Raw genomic sequence first — 24,465 nt, 5'->3', positions numbered from 1 at the left:
AGCTTTGTTATACAATGTTCGCTAAACACTGCTGCTATGAGCTCTTATGAGCCTGCTTAGTTTAACTCTTCAATAAAAGTACCAAGGGAACAAAGCAAACTTGATAACAGAAGTAAATTTGAAAGTTGTTTAAAATGTCATGCTCTATCAGAATCATGAAATGATGACTTTATTGTCCCTTTAACTGTCAATGAAAACAATCTTCCATTTTTTGTTCCATTTTTTTGGCAACACATGAAACTTTCTTTGACATAAAGATTTGATTTTGTCTTAATATTTATTGTGCTTTTCTTATTTCTTTTTTCTTTTTAGATGAGCACAGCTATGTACTGCGAGATGCTGAAGCAGAAGTGCTATTCTGTTTCAGTTTGGAAGAGTCCTTAAAAAGGGCACGTGTCTCCCCTCTTTTCAAGGTATGCACAGTGAGTCTAAGTAAATCTGTTTTAAGTCATATAATTACATATTTTTAATTTAATATATATATATATATATATATTAGGGAACTTGATTTCATAAATCATGCTAGGCAAGTAAATTTGACTTAAAGAAATACTGAACCCAATTTCTCCTGTTAAGTGTGGTCAGTCCACGGGTCATCATTACTTCTGGGATATTAACTCCTCCCCAACAGGAAGTGCAAGAGGATCACCCAGCAGAGCTGCTATATAGCTCCTCCCCTCTACGTCACACCCAGTCATTCTCTTGCACCCAACTAATAGATAGGATGTGTGAGAGGACTGTGGTGATTATACTTAGTTTTATACCTTCAATCAAAAGTTTGTTATTTTATAACAGCACCGGAGTGTGTTGTTCCTTCTCTGGTAGAATTTGAAGAAGAATCTATCTGAGTTTTTTGTATGATTTTAGCCGGCGTAGTTAAGATCATATTGCTGTTCTCGGCCATCTGAGGAGTGAGGTAAACTTCAGATCAGGGGACAGCGGGCAGGTTAACCTGCAAAGAGGTATGTAGCAGCATATTATTTTCTGACAATGGAATTGACTGAGAAAATTCTGCCATACCGATATAATGTAAGCTCAGCCTTAAATGCAGTAGTAGCAACTGGTATCAGGCTGTCATGTATGTATATTTACACTTCAGTATTCTGGAGAATGGCACTTCACTGGGATAATACTGTATGCATAAGACTTTAGCCTAATTTGCAGTGACTAGCAACAGGCTTTCTAATGACATTTCATTTATTTGATGTTAAACGTTTTTGCTGGCATGTTAAATCGTTTAATTTTCTGAGGTACTGGGTGAAAAATTGTTTTGGGCACTGTTTTTTCCACTTGGCAGTCGTTTTATTTAATTTAAGACAGTTTACTGATCTCCCTCACTGTTGTGTGTGAGGGGGAGGGGCATATTTTGGCGCTTTTGCTACGCATCAGAAAATTCAGTCAGAAGTCTCTTGTCTTCCCTGCATGATCCGGTTCGTCTCTACAGAGCTCAGGGGTCTTCAAAAGTTAATTTGAGGGAGGTAATCACTCACAGCAGAGCTGTGAGATTGTGACTGACTGTGATAAAAAACGTTTATTTTCTGTACTTTTTTTCTGCTATTCAGGGTTAGTTATCCATTGCTAATGGGGGCAATCCTTTGCTAAAATTGTGTTTTTACCGGAAAGAATTTGATGTTATAGTTTCTCAAGTTTATTATTTCTCAACTGTCATAACTTTTTTCTGTGCTTCTTAAAGGCACAGTACGTTTTCATATTATTTGTAAATTGCTTTGAAAAGTATTTCCAAGTTGCTAGTTTAATTGCTAGTGTGTTAAACATGTCTGACTCAGAGGAATATCTCTGTGCTATATGTACTAAAGCCAAAGTGGAGCCCAATAGAAATTTATGTACTAATTGCATTGATGCTACTTTAAATAAAAGTCAATCTGTACAAATTGAACATCATTCACCAAACAACGAGGGGAGAGTTATGCCGACTAACTCGCCTCACGTGTCAGTACCTGCATCTCCCGCTCGGGAGGTGCGTGATATTGTAGCGCCGAGTACATCAGGGCGGCCATTACAGGATATGGCTAATGTTATGACTGAAGTTTTGGCTAAATTACCAGAACTTAGAGGTAAGCGTGATCACTCTGGGGTGAGAACAGAGTGCGCTGTTGATAATAGGGCCATGTCTGATACTGCGTCACAGTATGCTGAACATGAGGACGGAGAGCTTCAATCTGCAGGTGACGGTTCTGATCCCAATAGAATGGATTCAGACATTTCTAATTTTAAGTTTAAACTCGAAAACCTCCGTGTACTGTTAGGGGAGGTATTAGCAGCTCTGAATGATTGTAACACCGTTGCAATCCCAGAGAAATTATGTAGGCTGGATAGATACTATGCGGTACCGGCGAGTACTGACGTATTTCCTATACCTAAGAGGCTTACAGAGATAATTACTAAGGAGTGGGATAGGCCCGGTGTACCCTTTTCCCCCCCTCCTGTGTTTAGAAAAATGTTTCCAATAGACGCCACCACACGGGACTTATGGCAGACGGTCCCTAAGGTGGAGGGAGCGGTTTCTACTCTGGCTAAGCGTACCACTATCCCGGTGGAGGATAGCTGTGCCTTTTCAGATCCAATGGATAAAAAATTAGAGGGTTACCTTAAGAAAATGTTTGTTCAACAAGGTTTTATATTGCAACCCCTTGCATGTATTGCGTCTGTCACGGCCGCGGCCGCTTTTTGGTCTGAGTCCCTGGAAGAGACTCTTGACTCAATAACTATAGATGAGATTTCAAACAAGCTTAAGACACTTAAGCTAGCTAATTCATTTATTTCGGATGCCGTAGTACATTTAACTAAACTTACGGCTAAGAATTCCGGATTCGCCATTCAGGCACGCAGAGCACTGTGGCTAAAATCCTGGTCAGCTGACGTTACATCTAAATTACTCAACATACCTTTCAAAGGGCAGACCTTATTCGGGCCCGGGTTGAAAGAAATTATCGCTGACATTACAGGAGGTAAAGGCCATGCCCTGCCTCAAGACAGAGCCAAACCTAAGGCTAGACAGTCTAATTTTCGTTCCTTTCGTAATTTCAAGGCAGGAGCAGCATCGACTTCCTCTGCACCAAAACAGGAAGGAGCTGTTGCTCGCTACAGACAAGGCTGGAGACCTAACCAGTCCTGGAACAAGGGCAAGCAGGCCAGGAAACCTGCTGCTGCCCCTAAGACAGCATGAATTGAGGGCCCCCGATCCGGGAACGGATCTAGTGGGGGGCAGACTTTCTCTCTTCGCCCAGGCTTGGGCAAGAGATGTCCAGGATCCCTGGGCGTTAGAGATCATATCTCAGGGATATCCTCTGGACTTCAAATCCTCTCCCCCAAAAGGGAGATTTCATCTGTCAAGGTTGTCAACAAACCAAATAAAGAAAGAGGCGTTTCTACGCTGTGTACAAGATCTTTTACTAATGGGAGTGATCCATCCGGTTCCGCGGCCGGAACACGGACAGGGGTTTTACTCAAATCTGTTTGTGGTTCCCTAAAAAGAGGGAACTTTCAGGCCAATCTTGGATTTAAAGATCCTAAACAAATTCCTAAGAGTTCCATCGTTCAAAATGGAAACTATTCGGACAATCCTACCCATGATCCAAAAGGGTCAGTACATGACCACAGTGGATTTAAAGGATGCTTACCTTCACATACCGATTCACAAGGATCATTACCGGTATCTAAGGTTTGCCTTTCTAGACAGACATTACCAGTTTGTAGCTCTTCCATTCGGATTGGCTACGGCTCCAAGAATCTTCACAAAGGTTCTGGGTGCTCTTCTGGCGGTACTAAGACCGCGAGGAATTTCGGTAGCTCCGTACCTAGACGACATCCTGATACAAGCTTCAAGCTTTCAAACTGCCAAGTCTCATACAGAGTTAGTACTGGCATTTCTAAGGTCGCATGGATGGAAGGTGAACGAAAAGAAGAGTTCTCTCTTTCCACTCACAAGAGTTCCCTTCTTGGGGACTCTTATAGATTCTGTAGAAATGAAGATCTACCTGACAGAAGACAGGTTAACAAAGCTTCAAAATGCATGCCGTGTCCTTCATTCCATTCAACACCCGTCAGTGGCTCAATGCATGGAGGTAATCGGCTTAATGGTAGCGGCAATGGACATAGTACCCTTTGCACGCCTACATCTCAGACCGCTGCAATTGTGCATGCTAAGTCAGTGGAATGGGGATTACTCAGACTTGTCCCCTACTCTGAATCTGGATCAAGAGACCAGAAATTCTCTTCTATGGTGGCTTTCTCGGCCACATCTGTCCAGGGGGATGCCATTCAGCAGGCCAGATTGAACAATTGTAACAACAGACGCCAGCCTACTAGGTTGGGGCGCTGTCTGGAATTCTCTGAAGGCTCAGGGACCATGGACTCAGGAGGAGAGTCTCCTGCCAATAAACATTCTGGAATTGAGAGCAGTTCTCAATGCCCTTCTGGCTTGGCCCCAGTTAACAACTCGGGGGTTCATCAGGTTTCAGTCGGACAACATCACGACTGTAGCTTACATCAACCATCAAGGAGGGACAAGAAGCTCCCTAGCAATGATGGAAGTATCAAAGATAATTCGCTGGGCAGAGTCTCACTCTTGCCACCTGTCAGCAATCCACATCCCGGGAGTGGAGAACTGGGAGGCGGATTTCCTAAGTCGTCAGACTTTTCATCCGGGGGAGTGGGAACTTCATCCGGAGGTCTTTGCTCAAATACTTTGACGTTGGGGCAAACCAGAGATAGATCTCATGGCGTCTCGTCAGAACGCCAAGCTTCCTTGTTACGGGTCCAGATCCAGGGATCCGGGAGCGGTTCTGATAGATGCTTTGACAGCACCTTGGACCTTCGGGATGGCTTATGTGTTTCCACCCTTCCCGATGCTTCCTCGATTGATTGCCAGAATCAAACAGGAGAGAGCATCAGTGATTCTAATAGCGCCTGCGTGGCCACGCAGGACTTGGTATGCAGATCTAGTGGACATGTCATCCTGTCCACCTTGGTCTCTGCCTCTGAGACAGGACCTTCTGATCCAGGGTCCCTTCAAACATCAAAATCTAATTTCTCTGAAGCTGACTGCTTGGAAATTGAACGCTTGATTTTATCAAAACGTGGTTTTTCTGAGTCAGTGATTGATACCTTAATACAGGCTAGGAAGCCTGTTACCAGGAAGATTTACCATAAAATATGGCGTAAATACTTATATTGGTGCGAATCCAAGAGTTACTCATGGAGTAAGGTTAGGATTCCTAGGATATTGTCTTTTCTACAAGAAGGTTTAGAAAAGGGTTTATCCGCTAGTTCCTTAAAGGGACAGATTTCAGCTCTGTCCATTCTTTTACACAAACGTCTGTCAGAGGTTCCGGACGTTCAAGCTTTTTGTCAGGCTTTGGCTAGGATCAAGCCTGTGTCTAAAACTGTTGCTCCGCCATGGAGTTTGAACTTAGTTCTTAATGTTTTACAGGGTGTTCCGTTTGAACCCCTTCATTCCATTGATATCAAGCTGTTATCTTGGAAAGTTCTGTTTTTAATGGCTATTTCCTCGGCTCGAAGAGTCTCTGAGTTATCTGCCTTACATTGTGATTCTCCTTATCTGATTTTTCATTCAGACAAGGTAGTTCTGCGTACTAAACCTGGGTTCTTACCTAAGGTGGTCACTAACAGGAATATCAATCAAGAGATTGTTGTTCCATCTTTGTGTCCTAATCCTTCTTCGAAGAAGGAACGTCTTCTACACAATCTAGATGTAGTCCGTGCCCTGAAGTTTTATCTACAGGCAACTAAGGATTTTCGACAAACGTCTTCCCTGTTTGTCGTTTATTCTGGTCAGAGGAGAGGTCAAAAAGCTTCGGCTACCTCTCTCTCCTTTTGGCTTCGTAGCATAATACGTTTAGCCTATGAGACTGCTGGACAGCAGCCTCCTGAAAGGATTACAGCTCATTCTACTAGAGCTGTGGCTTCCACTTGGGCCTTTAAGAATGAGGCCTCTGTTGAGCAGATTTCCAAGGCTGCAACTTGGTCTTCTCTTCATACTTTTTCCAAATTTTACAAATTTGACACTTTTGCTTCTTCGGAGGCTGTTTTTGGGAGAAAGGTTCTTCAGGCAGTGGTTCCTTCCGTATAAAGAGCCTGCCTGTCCCTCCCGTCATCCGTGTACTTTAGCTTTGGTATTGGTATCCCAGAAGTAATGATGACCCGTGGACTGACCACACTTAACAGGAGAAAACAAAATTTATGCTTACCTGATAAATTCCTTTCTCCTGTAGTGTGGTCAGTCCACGGCCCGCCCTGTTTTTATGGCAGGTCTAAATTTTTAAATTATACTCCAGTCACCACTGCACCCTTTGGCTTCTCCTTTCTCGTTGGTTCTCGGTCGAATGACTGGGTGTGACGTAGAGGGGAGGAGCTATAAAGCAGCTCTGCTGGGTGATCCTCTTGCACTTCCTGTTGGGGAGGAGTTAATATCCCAGAAGTAATGATGACCCGTGGACTGACCACACTACAGGAGAAAGGAATTTATCAGGTAAGCATAAATTTTGTTTTTTTTCTTTCATGATTCAGATAGAGAAGAAATTTTAAGCAACTTTCTAATTTTCTCCCATTAATTTTTCTTCCTTCTCTTGCTATCTTTATTTAAAAAACAGCAATGTAAAGCTTAGGAGATGGCCAATTTAGGTTCAGAACCCAGGGATAGCGCTTGTTTCTCCAACATAGGTGTGTCCGGTCCACGGCGTCATCCTTACTTGTGGGATATTCTCTTCCCCAACAGGAAATGGCAAAGAGCCCAGCAAAGCTGGTCACATGATCCCTCCTAGGCTCCGCCTACCCCAGTCATTCTCTTTGCCGTTGTACAGGCAACATCTCCACGGAGATGGCTTAGAGTTTTTTAGTGTTTAACTGTAGTTTTTATTATTCAATCAAAATCATTCTATGGGCGGAGTCTCACTCCTGCCACCTGTCTGCTATCCACATCCCAGGAGTGGAAAATTGGGAAGCGGATTTTCTGAGTCGTCAGACATTGCATCCGGGGGAGTGGGAACTCCATCCGGAAATCTTTGCCCAAGTCACTCAGCTGTGGGGCATTCCAGACATGGATCTGATGGCCTCTCGTCAGAACTTCAAAGTTCCTTGCTACGGGTCCAGATCCAGGGATCCCAAGGCGGCTCTAGTGGATGCACTAGTAGCACCTTGGACCTTCAAACTAGCTTATGTGTTCCCACCGTTTCCTCTCATCCCCAGGCTGGTAGCCAGGATCAATCAGGAGAGGGCGTCGGTGATCTTGATAGCTCCTGCGTGGCCACGCAGGACTTGGTACGCAGATCTGGTGAATATGTCATCGGCTCCTCCTTGGAAGCTACCTTTGAGACGAGACCTTCTTGTTCAGGGTCCGTTCGAACATCCGAATCTGGTTTCACTCCAGCTGACTGCTTGGAGATTGAACGCTTGATCTTATCGAAGCGAGGATTCTCAGATTCTGTTATCGATACTCTTGTTCAGGCCAGAAAGCCTGTAACTAGAAAGATTTACCACAAAATTTGGAAAAAATATATCTGTTGGTGTGAATCTAAAGGATTCCCTTGGGACAAGGTTAAGATTCCTAGGATTCTATCCTTCCTTCAAGAAGGATTGGAAAAAGGATTATCTGCAAGTTCCCTGAAGGGACAGATTTCTGCCTTGTCTGTGTTACTTCACAAAAAGCTGGCCGCTGTGCCAGATGTTCAAGCCTTTGTTCAGGCTCTGGTTAGAATTAAGCCTGTTTACAAACCTTTGACTCCTCCTTGGAGTCTCAATTTAGTTCTTTCAGTTCTTCAGGGGGTTCCGTTTGAACCCTTGCATTCCGTTGATATTAAGTTGTTATCTTGGAAAGTTTTGTTTTTAGTTGCAATTTCTTCTGCTAGAAGAGTTTCAGAATTATCTGCTCTGCAGTGTTCTCCTCCTTATCTGGTGTTCCATGCAGATAAGGTGGTTTTACGTACTAAACCTGGTTTTCTTCCAAAAGTTGTTTCTAACAAAAACATTAACCAGGAGATTATCGTACCTTCTCTGTGTCCGAAACCAGTTTCAAAGAAGGAACGTTTGTTGCACAATTTGGATGTTGTTCGCGCTCTAAAATTCTATTTAGATGCTACAAAGGATTTTAGACAAACATCTTCCTTGTTTGTTGTTTATTCTGGTAAAAGGAGAGGTCAAAAAGCAACTTCTACCTCTCTCTCTTTTTGGATTAAAAGCATCATCAGATTGGCTTACGAGACTGCCGGACGGCAGCCTCCCGAAAGAATCACAGCTCATTCCACAAGGGCTGTGGCTTCCACATGGGCCTTCAAGAACGAGGCTTCTGTTGATCAGATATGTAGGGCAGCGACTTGGTCTTCACTGCACACTTTTACCAAATTTTACAAGTTTGATACTTTTGCTTCTTCTGAGGCTATTTTTGGGAGAAAGGTTTTGCAAGCCGTGGTGCCTTCCATTTAGGTGACCTGATTTGCTCCCTCCCTTCATCCGTGTCCTAAAGCTTTGGTATTGGTTCCCACAAGTAAGGATGACGCCGTGGACCGGACACACCTATGTTGGAGAAAACAGAATTTATGTTTACCTGATAAATTGTTTTCTCCAACATAGGTGTGTCCGGTCCACGGCCCGCCCTGGTTTTTTTAATCAGGTCTGATAATTTATTTTCTTTAACTACAGTCACCACGGTACCATATGGTTTCTCCTATGCAAATATTCCTCCTTAACGTCGGTCGAATGACTGGGGTAGGCGGAGCCTAGGAGGGATCATGTGACCAGCTTTGCTGGGCTCTTTGCCATTTCCTGTTGGGGAAGAGAATATCCCACAAGTAAGGATGACGCCGTGGACCGGACACACCGTTGGAGAAAGCAATTTATCAGGTAAACATAAATTCTGTTTTATTGGTGGCTACATTTAGCCACCAAAAAGCAAGTGTATGCCAGGTTCTAAACCAAAAATGGTTTGGTTCCTAAGCGTTACATTCCTGCTTTTTAAATAAAGATAGCAAGAGAAGGAAAAAAAATGAATAGGAGTAAATTAGAAAGTTGCTTAAAATTGCTGCTCTATCTGAATCATGAAAGAAAAAATGTGGGTTTAGTATCCCTTTAATCTAGTAACAGTATTAAAGAGATAGGAAAGTCAATATAAACTTACATAAATCTGAAGTAATTTTAAGACACTTTTAAATTCACTTCTATATTCAAATCTACATTGTTATCTTGGTACCCACTGTTGAAAAAGAATATGTACATATCCTACACCCTTGTTTCTCAGCCTGTGGTACATGTACCCCTGGGGGTACTTTGGGCTTTGGCAAGGGGTACTCAAGGGGGCTTGATGTATCTATTGTAGACATATCAAAGAAACCTGTGTTTCTCATTTCTACAATTAAGCTCTCCTAACAAGGCATAGTGTGAGTATTTCACTGCTCAGTCACTGATTCACCTCAAATAGGTAACATTTTGATTCTGGCTTGTTAGTGACATAAAAGGGCTGCAGTTGAGCTTCACCAATATGATCAGAGAAAGTGTATTACTGTGACCAAGTGTCACAGAGATAAGTAACCAATAAATGTGCCACTGTGAAATATGTAAAGTGCATCATACTGAAGTGCGCTGCAGTAAAATGAGGTCAAAAAACTGTTTAAGAAATGGTTATTAAAAATAGAAAGATGGTACCATAAATATTAATGCCCTCATCATGCAGAAAATAGTTTTTCTTCTAAATATATGGTGAGTCGACGAGTTCATCTTAATTACTGTTGGGAATATCGCTCCTCGCCAGCAGGAGGCGGCAAAGAGCACCACAGTAAAAACTGTTCAGTATCACTTCCCTACATATAAACCCCAGTCATTCTCTTTGCCCCTCGTGCATTGAGGAGGTGAAGTTTAGTGTGTAATTAAAATAGTTTTTTCTGTGATGGATTACTTCAAGCAAGTTTACAGGGTATAGCTATAATCCACATTAGTCTTTGAGGTCGAACTATGGTGGCTTTAAAGCAGTGGGGAACTTGCAAAGAGGTATTTGCTGTGTTTCCCCACATTTGCTGCCCTAACCTCAGATACCAAAGTTAGTTACTTTATCTGCAATTTGACCAGGTCTCTGTGAGGAAGAGGTGCCCTTTCATACATATGGACTGTGTCTCCATGTCGGACAACTGAGCAGGTAAGTGCTGGTCTTCCAGGTAGGAGAAGGGGCACTTGAGAAACTTTCTGGCTTGCTATGTATATAGGGACTATATTAGCTCACCCCTGATGTAAAGGCTTCGCTAAGCCATGTCTGCAGGCAAAGTGCTTTATTGAGATGCTGATATGGTTAATTATAACCTAACTGAGGGCTCGTTTTTAGGTGGGTGCTGCGTATTGGGTACTTTGCATAAACTATGCGTTATTTCTCTTCACACTATAGCGACGTGTGGTTTCAGGTTGGCCACGCCCTCCTCCTTGTCCGTGGGAGATTTTTGCGCCTCCCTGACTTCTGATTACGTAATCGGGCCTTTCTCTCTGCTCACTACGGAGTCGGTTTCTTTATATGGGGCTATTTTTGGTGAGGGAGCGCATACAAAGAGAAGTCAATGGATCCCGTTGTACGTGTTGGTAAGGGCGTGTGGAGGGAGGTTTAGTTGGAGCGACAACGCTCATCTGTCGACATAGACTGCTTTATTGTTAACCATTAGCAGTGTTTATTTCTCATCTTTAGGCAGGTAAAGGTTTTTTTTGGGCCATTAAATTTTTTTACTACTTTATCTTTAGAGGTTGACGCTAACCGCACACGGTAACGGCCGTGGGGATAATAACCAGGCATGTCTGACATGGATCAGGAGTCCGCTCAGTTAAATCATTGTTTGTGTTTAGATGCACAAATTCAGCACCCATGCAATTCTGTTCCTCCTGTGTTAAACAAACATTACAGGGGTAAAGATAAGTTTTCTCTTGTAGTGTAGTCAGTCCACGGGTCATCCATTACTTATGGAATATATCTCTTCCTAACAGGAAGCTGCAAGAGGATCACCCATCAGAGCTGCTATATAGCTCCTCCCCTCACATGTCATATTCAGTCATTCTCTTGCAGCCTAACTAGATAGGTCGCTGTGAGAGGTCTGTGGTGTTTTTTAACTTAGTTTATTTCTACAATCAAAAGTTTGTTATTTTAAATGGCACCGGAGTGTTCTGTTTATTCTCAGGCAGCATTAGAAGAAGAATCTGCCTGCCTTTTCTATGATCTTAGCAGACGTAACTAAGATCCACTGGCTGTTCTCATCTGAGGAGTGAGGTAACTTCAGAGAAGGGGAATAGCATGCAGGGCCCCCCTGCAAATGAGGTATGTGCAGTAATTATTTTTCTGAGGAATGGAATTGACTGAGAAAATACTGCTGATACCAATGTAAAGTAAGTTCAGCCTTAAATGCAGTGATAGCGACTGGTATTAGGCTGATGAGTGTGTGTACACTGAATGTATTTTTCTAAGGAATGGAATTGACTCTGAAAATACTGTTAATACTGAAATAATGTATGAGCCTTAACTGCAGTAAAAGCGACTGGTAGCAGGCTTATTAATAACAATTCATAACTTTTCAAATGTATGTTTAAAACGTTTACTGGCATGTTAATCGTTTTTTGTGAGGTACTTGGTGATAAAACTTATTGGGGAATGATTTTTACCACATGGCCATCTTTGTTTTCTGCATAGAAACAGTTTTCTGAGCTTCCCCACTGTTGTAATATGAGTGGGAGGGGCCTATTTTAGCGCTTTTTTGCGCAGTAAAAATTCAGTCACAATCTGTCTACTTCATCCTCCATGATCCAGATCTCTAGAGAGCTCAGGGGTCTTCAAAATTCATTTTGAGGGAGGTAATCAGTCACAGCAGACCTGTGACAGTGTGTTTTGACTGTGAGAAAAACGTTAATTATTAAATTGTTAATCCGTTTTTGGGTATTAAGGGGTTAATCATCCATTTGCTGGTGGGTGCAATCCTTTGCTAACTTAATACATTTACTGTGAAAAATTGGTTGCTATAACTATTTTGGTTCATTGTTATTTCAACTGTGACAGCTTTTTGTGCTTCTTAAAGGCACAGTAGCGTTTTTTATATTGCTTGTAAATTTATTTAGAAAAGTATTTCCAAGCTTGCTAGTCTCATTGCTAGTCTGTTTAAACATGTCTGACACAGATTAATCTCTTTGTTCACTATGTTTAAAGGCCAATGTGGAGCCCAATAGAAATTTATGTACTAATTGCATTGATGCTACTTTAAATAAAAGTCAATCTTTACATGTAAAGAAATTATCACCAGACAACGAGGGGGAAGTTATGCCGACTAACTCTCCTCACGTGTCAGTACCTTCGCCTCCCGCTCAGGAGGTGCGTGATTTTGTGGCGCCAAGTACATCAGGGAGGCCCTTACAAATCACTTTGCAAGACATGGCTACTGTTATGACAGAAGTATTATCTAAATTGCCAGAATTAAGAGGCAAGCGCGATAGCTCTGGGTTAAGGACAGAGCGCGCGGATGAGGTGAGAGCCATGTCAGATACTGCGTCACAGTTTGCAGAACGTGAAGACGGAGAGCTTCATTCTGTGGGTGACGGATCTGATCCAGGGAGACTGGATTCAGAGATTTCTAATTTTAAATTTAAGCTTGAGAACCTCCGCATATTGCTAGGGGAGGTATTAGCGGCTCTGAATGATTGTAACACGGATGCAATTCCAGAAAAATTATGTAGGTTGGATAGATACTATGCGGTACCGGTGTGTACTGACGTGTTTCCTATACCTAAAAGGCTTACAGAGATTATTAGCAAGGAGTGGGATAGACCTGGTGTGCCCTTTTCCCCTCCTCCCATATTTAGGAAAATGTTTCCTATAGACGCCACCACACGAGACTTATGGCAGACGGTCCCTAAGGTGGAGGGAGCAGTTTCTACTTTAGCTAAGCGTACCACTATCCCGGTGGAGGATAGTTGTGCCTTTTCAGATCCAATGGATAAGAAATTAGAGGGTTACCTTAAGAAAATGTTTGTTCAACAAGGTTTTATCTTACAGCCCCTTGCATGCATTGCGCCTGTCACTGCTGCGGCGGCATTCTGGTTTGAGTCTCTGGAAGAGGCCATTCGCACAGCTCCATTGGATGAAATTATGAACAAGCTTAAAACACTTAAGCTAGCTAACGCATTTGTTTCTGATGCCGTCGTACATTTAACCAAACTTACGGCTAAGAACTCAGGATTCGCCATCCAAGCGCGCAGAGCGCTATGGCTTAAATCCTGGTCAGCTGACGTGACTTCTAAATCTAAATTGCTTAATATTCCTTTCAAAGGGCAGACCTTATTCGGGCCCGGCTTGAAAGAAATTATAGCTGACATTACGGGAGGTAAGGGCCATGCTCTACCTCAGGACAGGGCCAAATCAAAGGCCAAACAGTCTAATTTTCGTGCCTTTCGTAACTTCAAGGCTGGAGCAGCATCAACTTCCTCCGCTCCAAAACAGGAAGGAGCTGTTGCTCGTTACAGACAGGGCTGGAAAGTTAACCAGTCCTGGAACAAGAGCAAGCAGGCCAAGAAACCTGCTGCTGCCTCCAAGACAGCATGAATAGAGGGCCCCCTATCCGGAAACGGATCTAGTGGGGGGCAGACTTTCTCTCTTCGCCCAGGCTTGGGCAAGAGATGTCCAGGATCCCTGGGCGTTGGAGATCATATCTCAGGGATATCTCCTGGACTTCAAACCTTCTCCTCCACGAGGGAGATTTCATCTTTCAAGGTTATCAGCAAACCAAATAAAGAAAGAGGCTTTTCTACGCTGTGTACAAGACCTTTTACTAATGGGGGTGATCCACCCAGTTCCGCGGACGGAACACGGGCAGGGATTCTATTCAAATCTATTTGTGGTTCCCAAGAAAGAGGGAACCTTCAGACCAATCTTGGACTTAAAAATCCTAAACAAATTTCTAAGAGTTCCATCATTCAAAATGGAAACTATTCGAACCATCCTTCCCATGATCCAAGAGGGTCAGTACATGACCACAGTGGATTTAAAGGATGCCTACCTTCACATACCGATTCACAAGGATCATTATCGGTACCTAAGATTTGCTTTCCTAGACAGGCATTACCAGTTTGTAGCTCTTCCCTTCGGATTAGCTACGGCTCCAAGAATCTTTGCAAAAGTTCTGGGCTCACTTCTGGCGGTACTAAGACCGCGAGGCATAGCGGTGACTCCGTACCTAGACGACATTCTGATACAAGTGTCAAGTTTTCAAACTGCCAAGTCTCATACAGAGATAGTTCTGGCATTTCTGAGGTCGCATGGGTGGAAGGTGAACGTGGAAAAGAGTTCTCTATTACCACTTACAAGAGTTCCCTTTCTAGGGACTCTTATAGATTCTGTAGAGATGAAAATTTACCTGACAGAGGCCAGGTTATCAAAACTTCTAAATGCTTGCCGTGTCCTTCATTCCATGCTCAGTGCATGGAAGTAATCGGCTTAATGGTAGCGGCAATGGACATAGTACCATTTGCGCGCCTGCATCTCAGACCACTGCAATTGTGCATGCTAAGTCAGTGGAACGGGGATTACTCAGATTTGTCCCCCCTACTAAGTCTTGATCAAGAGACCAGAGATTCTCTTCTATGGTGGCTCTCTCGGCCACATCTGTCCAAGGGGATGACCTTTCGCAGGCCAGATTGGACGATTGTAACAACAGACGCCAGCCTTCTAGGCTGGGGCGCAGTCTGGAACTCCCTGAAAGCTCAGGGATTATGGACTCAGGAGGAGAAACTCCTCCCAATAAATATTCTGGAATTAAGAGCAATATTCAATGCTCTCCTAGCTTGGCCTCAGTTAGCAACTCTGAGGTTCATCAGATTTCAGTCGGACAACATCATGACTGTGGCTTACATCAACCATCAAGGGGGAACCAGAACTTCCCTAGCGATGTTGGAAGTCTCAAAGATAATTCGCTGGGCAGAGTCTCACTCTTGCCACCTGTCAGCGATTTACATCCCAGGCGTAGAGAACTGGGAGGCGGATTTTCTAAGTCGCCAGACTTTTCATCCGGGGGAGTGGGAACTTCATCCAGAGGTCTTTGCTCAACTGATTCTTCGTTGGGGCAAACCAGATCTGGATCTCATGGCGTCTCGCCAGAACGCCAATCTTCCTTGTTACGGATCCAGGTCCAGGGACCCGGGAGCGGTGCTGATAGATGCTCTGACAGCCCCTTGGGTCTTCAACATGGCTTATGTGTTTCCACCATTCCCGATGCTTCCTCGTTTGATTGCCAAGATCAAACAGGAGAGAGCTTTGGTGATTCTGATAGCGCCTGCGTGGCCACGCAGGACCTGGTATGCAGACCTAGTGGACATGTCGTCCTGTCCACCGTGGTCTCTGCCTCTGAGACAGGACCTTCTAATTCAGGGTCCTTTCAAACATCCAAATCTAATTTCTCTGAGGCTGACTGCATGGAGATTGAACGCTTGATTCTATCAAAGCGTGGCTTCTCTGAGTCGGTTATTGATACCTTAATACAGGCTAGGAAGCCTGTTACCAGAAAAATTTACCATAAGATATGGCGTAAATATTTATATTGGTGCGAATCCAAGAGTTACTCATGGAGTAAGGTTAGGATTCCTAGGATATTGTCCTTTCTACAAGAGGGTTTAGAAAAGGGCTTATCTGCTAGTTCGTTAAAGGGACAGATTTCTGCTCTGTCTATTCTTCTACACAAACGTCTGGCTGAAGTTCCAGACGTTCAGGCTTTTTGTCAGGCTTTAACTAGGATTAAGCCTGTGTTTAAGACTGTTGCTCCGCCGTGGAGCTTAAACTTAGTTCTTAATGTTCTTCAAGGCGTTCCATTTGAACCCCTTCATTCCATTGATATCAAGCTGTTATCCTGGAAGGTTTTGTTTTTGATGGCTATTTCCTCGGCTCGAAGAGTCTCTGAGTTATCTGCCTTACATTGTGATTCTCCTTATCTGATTTTTCATTCAGACAAGGTAGTTCTGCGTACTAAACCTGGGTTCTTACCTAAGGTAGTTACTAACAGGAATATCAATCAAGAGATTGTTGTTCCATCACTGTGTCCTAACCCTTCTTCAAAGAAGGAACGACTTTTGCATAATTTGGACGTAGTCCGTGCCCTGAAGTTCTATTTGCAGGCAACTAAAGATTTTCGTCAAACTTCTTCCCTGTTTGTCGTTTACTCTGGACAGAGAAGAGGTCAAAAGGCTTCGGCTACCTCTCTCTCTTTTTGGCTTCGTAGCATAATACGTTTAGCCTATGAGACTGCTGGACAGCAGCCTCCTGAAAGGATTACAGCTCATTCTACTAGAGCTGTGGCTTCCACCTGGGCCTTTAAAAATGAGGCCTCTGTTGAACAGATTTGCAAGGCTGCGACTTGGTCTTCGCTTCACACCTTTTCAAAATTTTATAAATTTGACACTTTTGCTTCTTCGGAGGCTATTTCTTCTGTTATGTGTGATCAGTCCACGGGTCATCATTACTTCTGGGATATAACTCCTCCCCAACAGGAAATGCAAGAGGATTCACCCAGCAGAGCTGCATATAGCTCCTCCCCTCTACGTCACTCCCAGTCATTCTCTTGCACCCAACGACTAGATAGGATGTGTGAGAGGACTATGGTGATTATACTTAGTTTTTATAACTTCAATCAAAAGTTTGTTATTTTACAATAGCACCGGAGCGTGTTATTACTTCTCTGGCAGAGTTTGAAGAAGAATCTACCAGAGTTTTTACTATGATTTTAACCGGAGTAGTTAAGATCATATTGCTGTTTCTCGGCCATCTGAGGGAGGTAAAAGCTTCAGATCAGGGGACAGCGGGCAGATGAATCTGCATTGAGGTATGTAGCAGTTTTTATTTTCTGAATGGAATTGATGAGAAAATCCTGCCATACCGTTATAATGACATATATGTATACTCTACACTTCAGTATTCTGGGGATGGTATTTCACCGGAATTACTCTGTTAAAAGTACTTTAAACTTTTTAATAGGTATTTATCATGTTAAACGTTTTTGCTGGAATGTAGAATCGTTTGCATTTTCTGAGGTACTGAGTGAATAAATATTTGGGCATTATTTTTCCACTTGGCAGTTGCTTGTTTTAATTGTGACAGTTTCGTTTCTCTCTCACTGCTGCAGTGGTTCCTTCTGTTTAATGTTCCTGCCTTGTCCCTCCCTTCATCCGTGTACTTTAGCTTTGGTATTTGTATTCCATAAGTAATGGATGCCCCGTGGACTGACTACACTTAACAAGAGAAAACATAATTTATGCTTACCTGATAAATTTATTTCTCTTGTAGTGTAGTCAGTCCACGGCCCGCCCTGTCTTTAAGGCAGACCTAAATTTTAATTAAACTCCAGTCACCACTGCACCCTATGGTTTCTCCTTTCTCGTCTGCTTTGGTCGAATGACTGAATATGACATGTGAGGGGAGGAGCTATATAGCAGCTCTGCTGGGTGATCCTCTTGCAGCTTCCTGTTAGGAAGAGATATATTCCATAAGTAATGGATGACCCGTGGACTGACTACACTACAAGAGAAATAAATTTATCAGGTAAGCATAAATTATGTTTTTTTAATGTGGAGCCTAATGTCTCAGGAGGATTCTGTCCAGGTGTTACCAGGGCCATTCCCTATTTTGGCCCAAGCCTCTGTAGTGTCTAACACTGTGTCCTGCGGTTCCTCACTAACTCCCAGTGGAGCATTTTTAAAGGCAGAGATTGCTGCACAGGTATCCTCAGCGGTATCTGCAGCTTTAGCCGAGTTTCCCAGATTTACAGGGAAGCGCAAGAGAAAGTCTAAGAATTCAGATAATACGGTATCTGTCCCTGGCACTGAGCCTCAGGTTCCTCTTAAGATCTGAAGATGAGGAGGACTCTCATTCAGAGGGTGAAATCTCAGATTCGGACAGTATAATGCCTTTTTCTGATGGTGAAGGATCTGCCTTCAGATTTAAGCTTGAACACCTTTGATTACTGTTAAAGGAATTTTTAGCTACCTTGGATGACTCTGAGACTCAGGCAGTAGTTACGCCTAAGAAGTCTAGTAAACCGAATATTTTTTTTGATGTTCCTTCTTCTTCTGAGGTTTTCCCAGTACCAGATAGGGCTAAGGAAATCATAGCCCAGGAGTGGGAGAAGCCAGGAGTGGTTTTTACACCGTCACCGGTGTTTAGGAAAATGTTTCCGGTAGAGTCATCTATCAAGGAGTCTTGGTCTTCGGTACCCAAGGTAGAATGAGCTATTTCTACCCTGGCCAAGAGAACTACTAAACCTCTTTCAAAGATCCTATGGATAAAAAGATGGAGGCTTATCTGAAAAAGATTTATGTACATCTTGGTCTCCAATTGCAGCCAGTAGTATGTATTGCCACGGTGACTACTGCAGATTCATATTAGTTTGAGGCCTTGTCACACTCTCTCCAGGAAGAGACGCCTTTAGACGAGGTTGAGGACAGGATCAGAGCTCTCAAGTTAGCCAATTCCTATATTGCAGACGCTGTCCTTAGACTGGGAGCTAAAGCTTCCAGCTTTGAAGTTTTAACCAGAAGGGCCTTATGGTTGAAGTCTTGGTCAGCCAATGTTTCGTCTAAGGTAAAGCTGATGGCACTTCCTTACAAGGGGAAGACCTTATTTGGACCGTGTTTGGCGGAAATCATTTCCGACATTACAGGTGGAAAGGGGTTCTTTCTGCCCCAGGATAAGAGGAACAAACCAAAAGAAAGTCAGAGTAATTTTCGTTCCTTTTGGAATTTTAGAGGAAAACCATCCTCGTCCACACAGGACAATAACAAGCCATCCTGGAAACCAAATCAGTCTTGGAGTAAGGGGAAGCAGGCCAAGAAGCCTGTGGCCAACTCTAAGTCTGCATTAAGGGGTTACCCCCGATCCAGGCTTGGATCAGGTAGGGGGCAGACTCGCTCAGGTCTGGATAAGAGACGTTCCAGACCCTTGGGCTGTGGAAATTGTTTCTCAGGGCTACAGGTTGGAGTTCAAAAGTTGTCCTCCCAAGAGCAGGTTTCACCTTTCCAGATTATCTGCAGACCAGAGAGAGAGTTGTTCTTAAAGTGCATCTAAGATCTTTCGTCCCTGGGAGTGATTGTACCTGTTCCAAGCAGGTACAGGGTCTGGGGTTTTACTCAAACCTCTTTGTGGTTCCCAAAAAAGAGGGGGCTTTCCGTCCAATTCTAGACTTAAAATGTCTCAACAAGTTCCTCAGGGTCCAATCCTTCAAGATGTAAAGCATTCGTACAATTCTCCCATTGATCCAAGAAGGTCAGTTCATGACGGCCCTAGACCTAAAGGATGCATACTTGCATGTCCCTATCCACAGGGATCATCACAAGTTCCTGAGCTTTGCCTTTCTAGACCAACACTTTCCGTTTGTGGCCTTACCATTTGGCCTGTCTACGGCTCCCAGGATATTCTCAAAGGTTCTAGGAGCCCTCCTAGCGGTGGTCCGGGCTAGGGGGATTGCAGTGGCTCCCTACCTGGATAACATTCTGATTCAGTTCCCTTCCTTTCCACAAGCAGCATCTCACACGGAGATGTTGTTATTGTCCTTTCTCCAGTCACACAGGTGGAAAGTGAATTTGGAAAACAGTTCCCTGGTTCCGGCGATAAGGGTAGTTTTCCTAGGGACGATCATAGATTCTGTTCTGATGAAGATCTTTCTGACAGAGACCAGAACAGCAAAGCTCCTTTCGTCTTGTCGATCCCTGCAGGAGATGTCTTGCCCCTCCAGTCGCCCAATGTATTGAAGTAATTGGTCTGATGATGGCAGCCATGGACATCGTCCCATTTGCTCGATTTCATCTGAGAGCCCTGCAGTTGTGAATGCTCAGTCAGTGGAATGGAGATTATATGGATCTATCCCCAAAGTTAACTCTAGATCCACCAATAAAATGTAGCAAGCTTTATAATATCAGTAAATTGCAAAGTTGTTTAAAATTGTATGCTCTATCTCAATCATTTTGCTTTATAGTAACCTTACATTAGTAACCTTATGTTGAGGCTTGACTGATGTGTTCTAAAGCAGCTCAACAGAAATGTTTTGTGATTACACAGTGTTTGCTGTCCCTTTTAAATCTGTACAGTTTTAAAAGTTACAATTGTCTGTCTTTTGCTTCATAACTTGAGTAATCTAAAGTGTACATAACTTGTATTTGTGTGTATAGTGTTAAAAAAATGACATTTCTTTCCTTGATTAAATGATTTCTTTATTTAGTCACAGTCAAAGGCTCTACTTACTATGGTAAAATGTATTAGGTTCATAAATGTCCACATAACTTACAATGTATTGATTTCCTTTTCATAGGGGAAATATTTTTACATTACTCCTGGAATCTGCCCAAGCCTCTCAACAATGAAAGCCATAGTGGAATGTGCTGGTGGGAAAGTCTTGACTAAACAGCCGTCTTTTCGCAAAATTATGGAGCATAAGCAAAACAAGGTGTGTATACATAGTGTGCAATTTACATTTAAAAGTTACTCTATTACTTATTATGTTTTCTTTGCATGTTGATATGGCCAACTTAAAGTGAAGGTCAATTTTGACGAATTAGTGCTGTTTTTTTAATAATCCTATTAAAAACAAGGGTACTTTAATTCATCAAAATTGACTTTTCAAGTGTTTTCAAAAACTTACCTTTTAATCCTCAGAGCTGCTGCAGCACTTCCTCCGCCCGTCGCAAGTCCTCTTCGCGGGTCCAAAATGACGAATCCGGCTTCATCCAATCACGCCGTGATTGGAGGAAGCCGGATTTGTAATTTCTGTTGTAAGCAGAGGCTTCCGACGGCCGGGGGAATCGATGGAGCATCTTACAGGATTAAAAGGTAAGTTTTTGAAGAAAACGCTTGAAATGTGAATGTCAATTTTGATGTTTAAGTGCCCAGTTTTTATAAATTTGATTAAAAACAGGGGCACTTTAATTCAGCAAAATTTACATTTCACTACTGTTGAGAAAAAAAAACTTACCTTTTAAACTTGACAGCCGCTCCAGCTTCCTCCACCCATCGCAAAGCCTCTTCCTGGGTCTAAAATGAGGAATCCGGCTTCCTCCAATCACGGCGTTGAATCAGACACTGATTCCCCCGGGGGGAAGCCGTGATTGGAGGATGCCCTATCCATCATTTCTGACGTCGGAAATGGCTTGCAACGACCGGAGGAAGCTGGAGCTGCTTTCAAGATTAAAAGGTAAAAAAAAATTTCACAACAGGAGTGAAATGTATGTTTTGATGAATTAAAGTGCCCTTGTTTTTAATCGAATTTTAAAAAACCGGCACTTTAGCATCAAAATTGACATTCACTTTAATTTTGATGAATTAATTAAAGTGCCCTTGTTTTTAATAGGATTATTAAAAACGGTCACTTATTCGTCAACATTGACCTTCACTTTAAAGGGCCATGAAACCCACATTTTTTATTTCATGATTTAGAAAGAGCATGCAATTTTAAACAACTAATTTACTTCTGTTATCTAATTTGCTTTATTATCTTGATATTCTTTGCTGAAAAGCATATCTAGATAGGCTCAGTAGCTGCTGATTGGTGGCTGCACATTGATGCCTTGTGTGAATGGCTCACCCATGTGTATTGCTATTTCTTCAACAAAGAATATCTAAAAAATGAAGCAAATTAGGTAAAAAAAAAAAGTGAATTGGAATGTTGTTTAAAATTGTATTCTTTACCTGAATCATAATAGAAAAATGTTAGACTTAGTGTCCCTTTAAGTCTTGTGTACCTTTTCAACCAACGGGTTTTCAGAAACAGAACTGCCGATGAAGGACTTAAGTAACTTTGTATTTAGTTGTTTAATGTATAATGTATGCCGACAAACTCTCTATTGTGAGTAATCCAGCCAGTGCCATCAAGGAACTTTAGGATATTATTACCAGCCAAAATATACCTTTTTATTTTTTATCTTTATATACCATACTCTTTGGCTATGTGACAATACACCAAATATGTGCCACTAGGAGGAGGCAAAGATTCACAAACCCCAAGATCTCTATATAACCCCTCCCACCTCTATGGTAGTTAGTCTTATCATTGCCTTCATTGAGAGGGGTTCTCAGACTGAGTTGAGGCCCATTTCCCCTCAGCCTGCAGTCTTTGTCAAGAGGGAAGTTGAAGGAGTTCACGGTGTGCCCTTTTTTTTCTTTACCATAAGAATTTAAGTCACTATCCTCCCAAGGATGTCACAGGGACTTGTCTCTTGCCTCATCCTATTGGGACTACAGTTAACTCCTATATTGTGTCTTCTGCTATGTTTTCACTACAGGACTGGTTTCCTGCTATCAGGCATAGTAGGAATGTGTTATAGGCAAGTGCTCTTTATTTTTTAAATTTGTAACACTTATATAAACCAGTTTTTGACAATTTTATATATATATATATATATATTTTATCTCACAAAAGTGAGTACACCCCTCCCATTTTTGAAAATATTTTATTATAATTACACTTTGCTACAATGTAAAGTAGTGAGTGTACAGCCTGTCCCCTCAAAATAACTCAACACACAGCCATTAATATCTAAACCGTTGGCAACAAAAGTGAGTACACCCCTTAGTGGAAATGTCCAAATTGGGCCCAAATAGCCATTTTCCCTCCCCGGTGTCATGTGACTCGTTAGTGTTACAAGGTCTCAGGTGTGAATGGAGAGCATGTGTGTTAAATTTGGTGATATCACTCTCTCATACTGGTCACTGGAAGTTCAACATGGCACCTCATGGCAAAGAACTCTCTGAAAATCTGAAAAAAAGAATTGTTGCTTTACATAAAGATTGCCTAGGCTATAAGAAGATTGCCAAGACCCTGAAACTGAGCTGCAGCACGGTGGGCATGACCATACAGGGGTTTCAGAGGACAGGATCCACTCGGAACAGGCCTCGCCATGGTCGGCCAAAGAAGTTGTGCACGTTCTCAGCGTCATATCCAGAGGTTGTCTTTAGGAAATAGACTTATGAGTACTGCTAGCATTGCTGCAGAGGTTAAATGGGTGGGGGGTCAGCCTGTCAGTGCTCAGACCAAACGCCGCACACTGCATCAAATTGGTCTGCATGGCTGTCGTCCCAGAAGGAAGCCTCTTCTAAAGATTATGCACAGGAAAGCCTGCAAACAGTTTGCTGAAGACAAGCAGACTAACGGCTAGATTTAGAGTTTTGTCGGTTACGACCCGCGTAGCTAACGCTGGCTTTTTTCTGGCCGCACCTTTTAAATAACTCTGGTATTGAGAGTTCACAGAATGGCTGCGTTAGGCTCCAAAAAAGGAGCGTAGAGCATATTTAACGCAACTTCAACTCTCGATACCAGAGTTGCTTACGGAAGCGGCCAGCTTCAAAAACGTGCTCGTGCACGATTCCCCCATAGGAAACAATGGGGCTGTTTGAGCTGAAAAAAAACCTAACACCTGCAAAAAAGCCGCGTTCAGCTCCTAACGCAGCCCCATTGTTTCCTATGGGGAAACACTTCCTACGTCTGCACCTAACATGTACCCCGAGTCTAAACACCCCTAACCTTACACTTATTAACCTCTATTCTGCCGCCCCCGCTATCGCTGACCCCTGCATATTATTTTTAACCCCTAATCTGCCGCTCCGTAAACCGCTGCTACTTACATTATCCCTATGTACCCCTAATCTGCTGCCCCTAACACCGCCGACCCCTATATTATATTTATTAACCCCTAATCTGCCCCCCACAACGTCGCCTCCACCTGCCTACACTTATTAACCCCTAATCTGCCGAGCGGACCGCACCGCTATTATAATAAAGTTATTAACCCCTAATCCGCCTCACTAACCCTATAATAAATAGTATTAACCCCTAATCTGCCCTCCCTAACATCGCTGACACCTAACTTCAAACATTAACCCCTAATCTGCCGACTGGAGCTCACCGCTATTCTAATAAATGTATTAACCCCTAAAGCTAAGTCTAACCCTAACTCTAACACCCCCCTAAGTTAAATATAATTTAAATCTAACGAAATTAATTAACTCTTATTAAATAAATTATTCCTATTTAATGCTAAATACTTACCTGTAAAATAAATCCTAATATAGCTACAATATAAATTATAATTATATTATAGCTATTTTAGGATTTATATTTATTTTACAGGTAACTTTGTATTTATTTTAACCAGGTACAATAGCTATTAAATAGTTAAGAACTATTTAATAGCTAAAATAGTTAAAATAATTACAAATTTACCTGTAAAATAAATCCTAACCTAAGTTACAATTAAACCTAACACTACACTATCAATAAATAAATTAAATAAAATACCTACAATTACCTACAATTAAACCTAACACTACACTATCTATAAATGAATTAAACACAATATCTACAAATAACTACAATGAAATAAACTAACTAAAGTACAAAAAATAAAAAAGAACTAAGTTACAAAAAATAAAAAAATATTTACAAACATTAGAAAAAT

At 42.4% G+C, this 24,465-nt stretch overlaps 1 protein-coding gene across 2 annotated transcripts in view; it reads left to right on the top strand.

The window, feature by feature from the left end:
* The window catches only part of PAXIP1 (PAX interacting protein 1), a 348,897-nt gene that overhangs the window by 309,463 nt on the left and 14,969 nt on the right, over positions 1 to 24,465 (top strand). For both annotated transcript variants that reach the window (XM_053713809.1, XM_053713808.1), the window contains exons 17-18: positions 313 to 413; positions 20,328 to 20,462. In XM_053713809.1, the coding sequence (XP_053569784.1) occupies positions 313 to 413; positions 20,328 to 20,462 (236 nt within the window). The remainder of the gene's footprint in view (positions 1 to 312; positions 414 to 20,327; positions 20,463 to 24,465) is intronic.

The sequence above is a fragment of the Bombina bombina genome, chromosome 5 (assembly GCF_027579735.1).
Source record: "Bombina bombina isolate aBomBom1 chromosome 5, aBomBom1.pri, whole genome shotgun sequence".
In the NCBI taxonomy this organism is placed as follows: Eukaryota; Metazoa; Chordata; class Amphibia; order Anura; family Bombinatoridae; genus Bombina; species Bombina bombina.
Note: the sequence above shows the minus strand (reverse complement) of the source record. Positions and strands in the feature narration are given on the sequence as shown.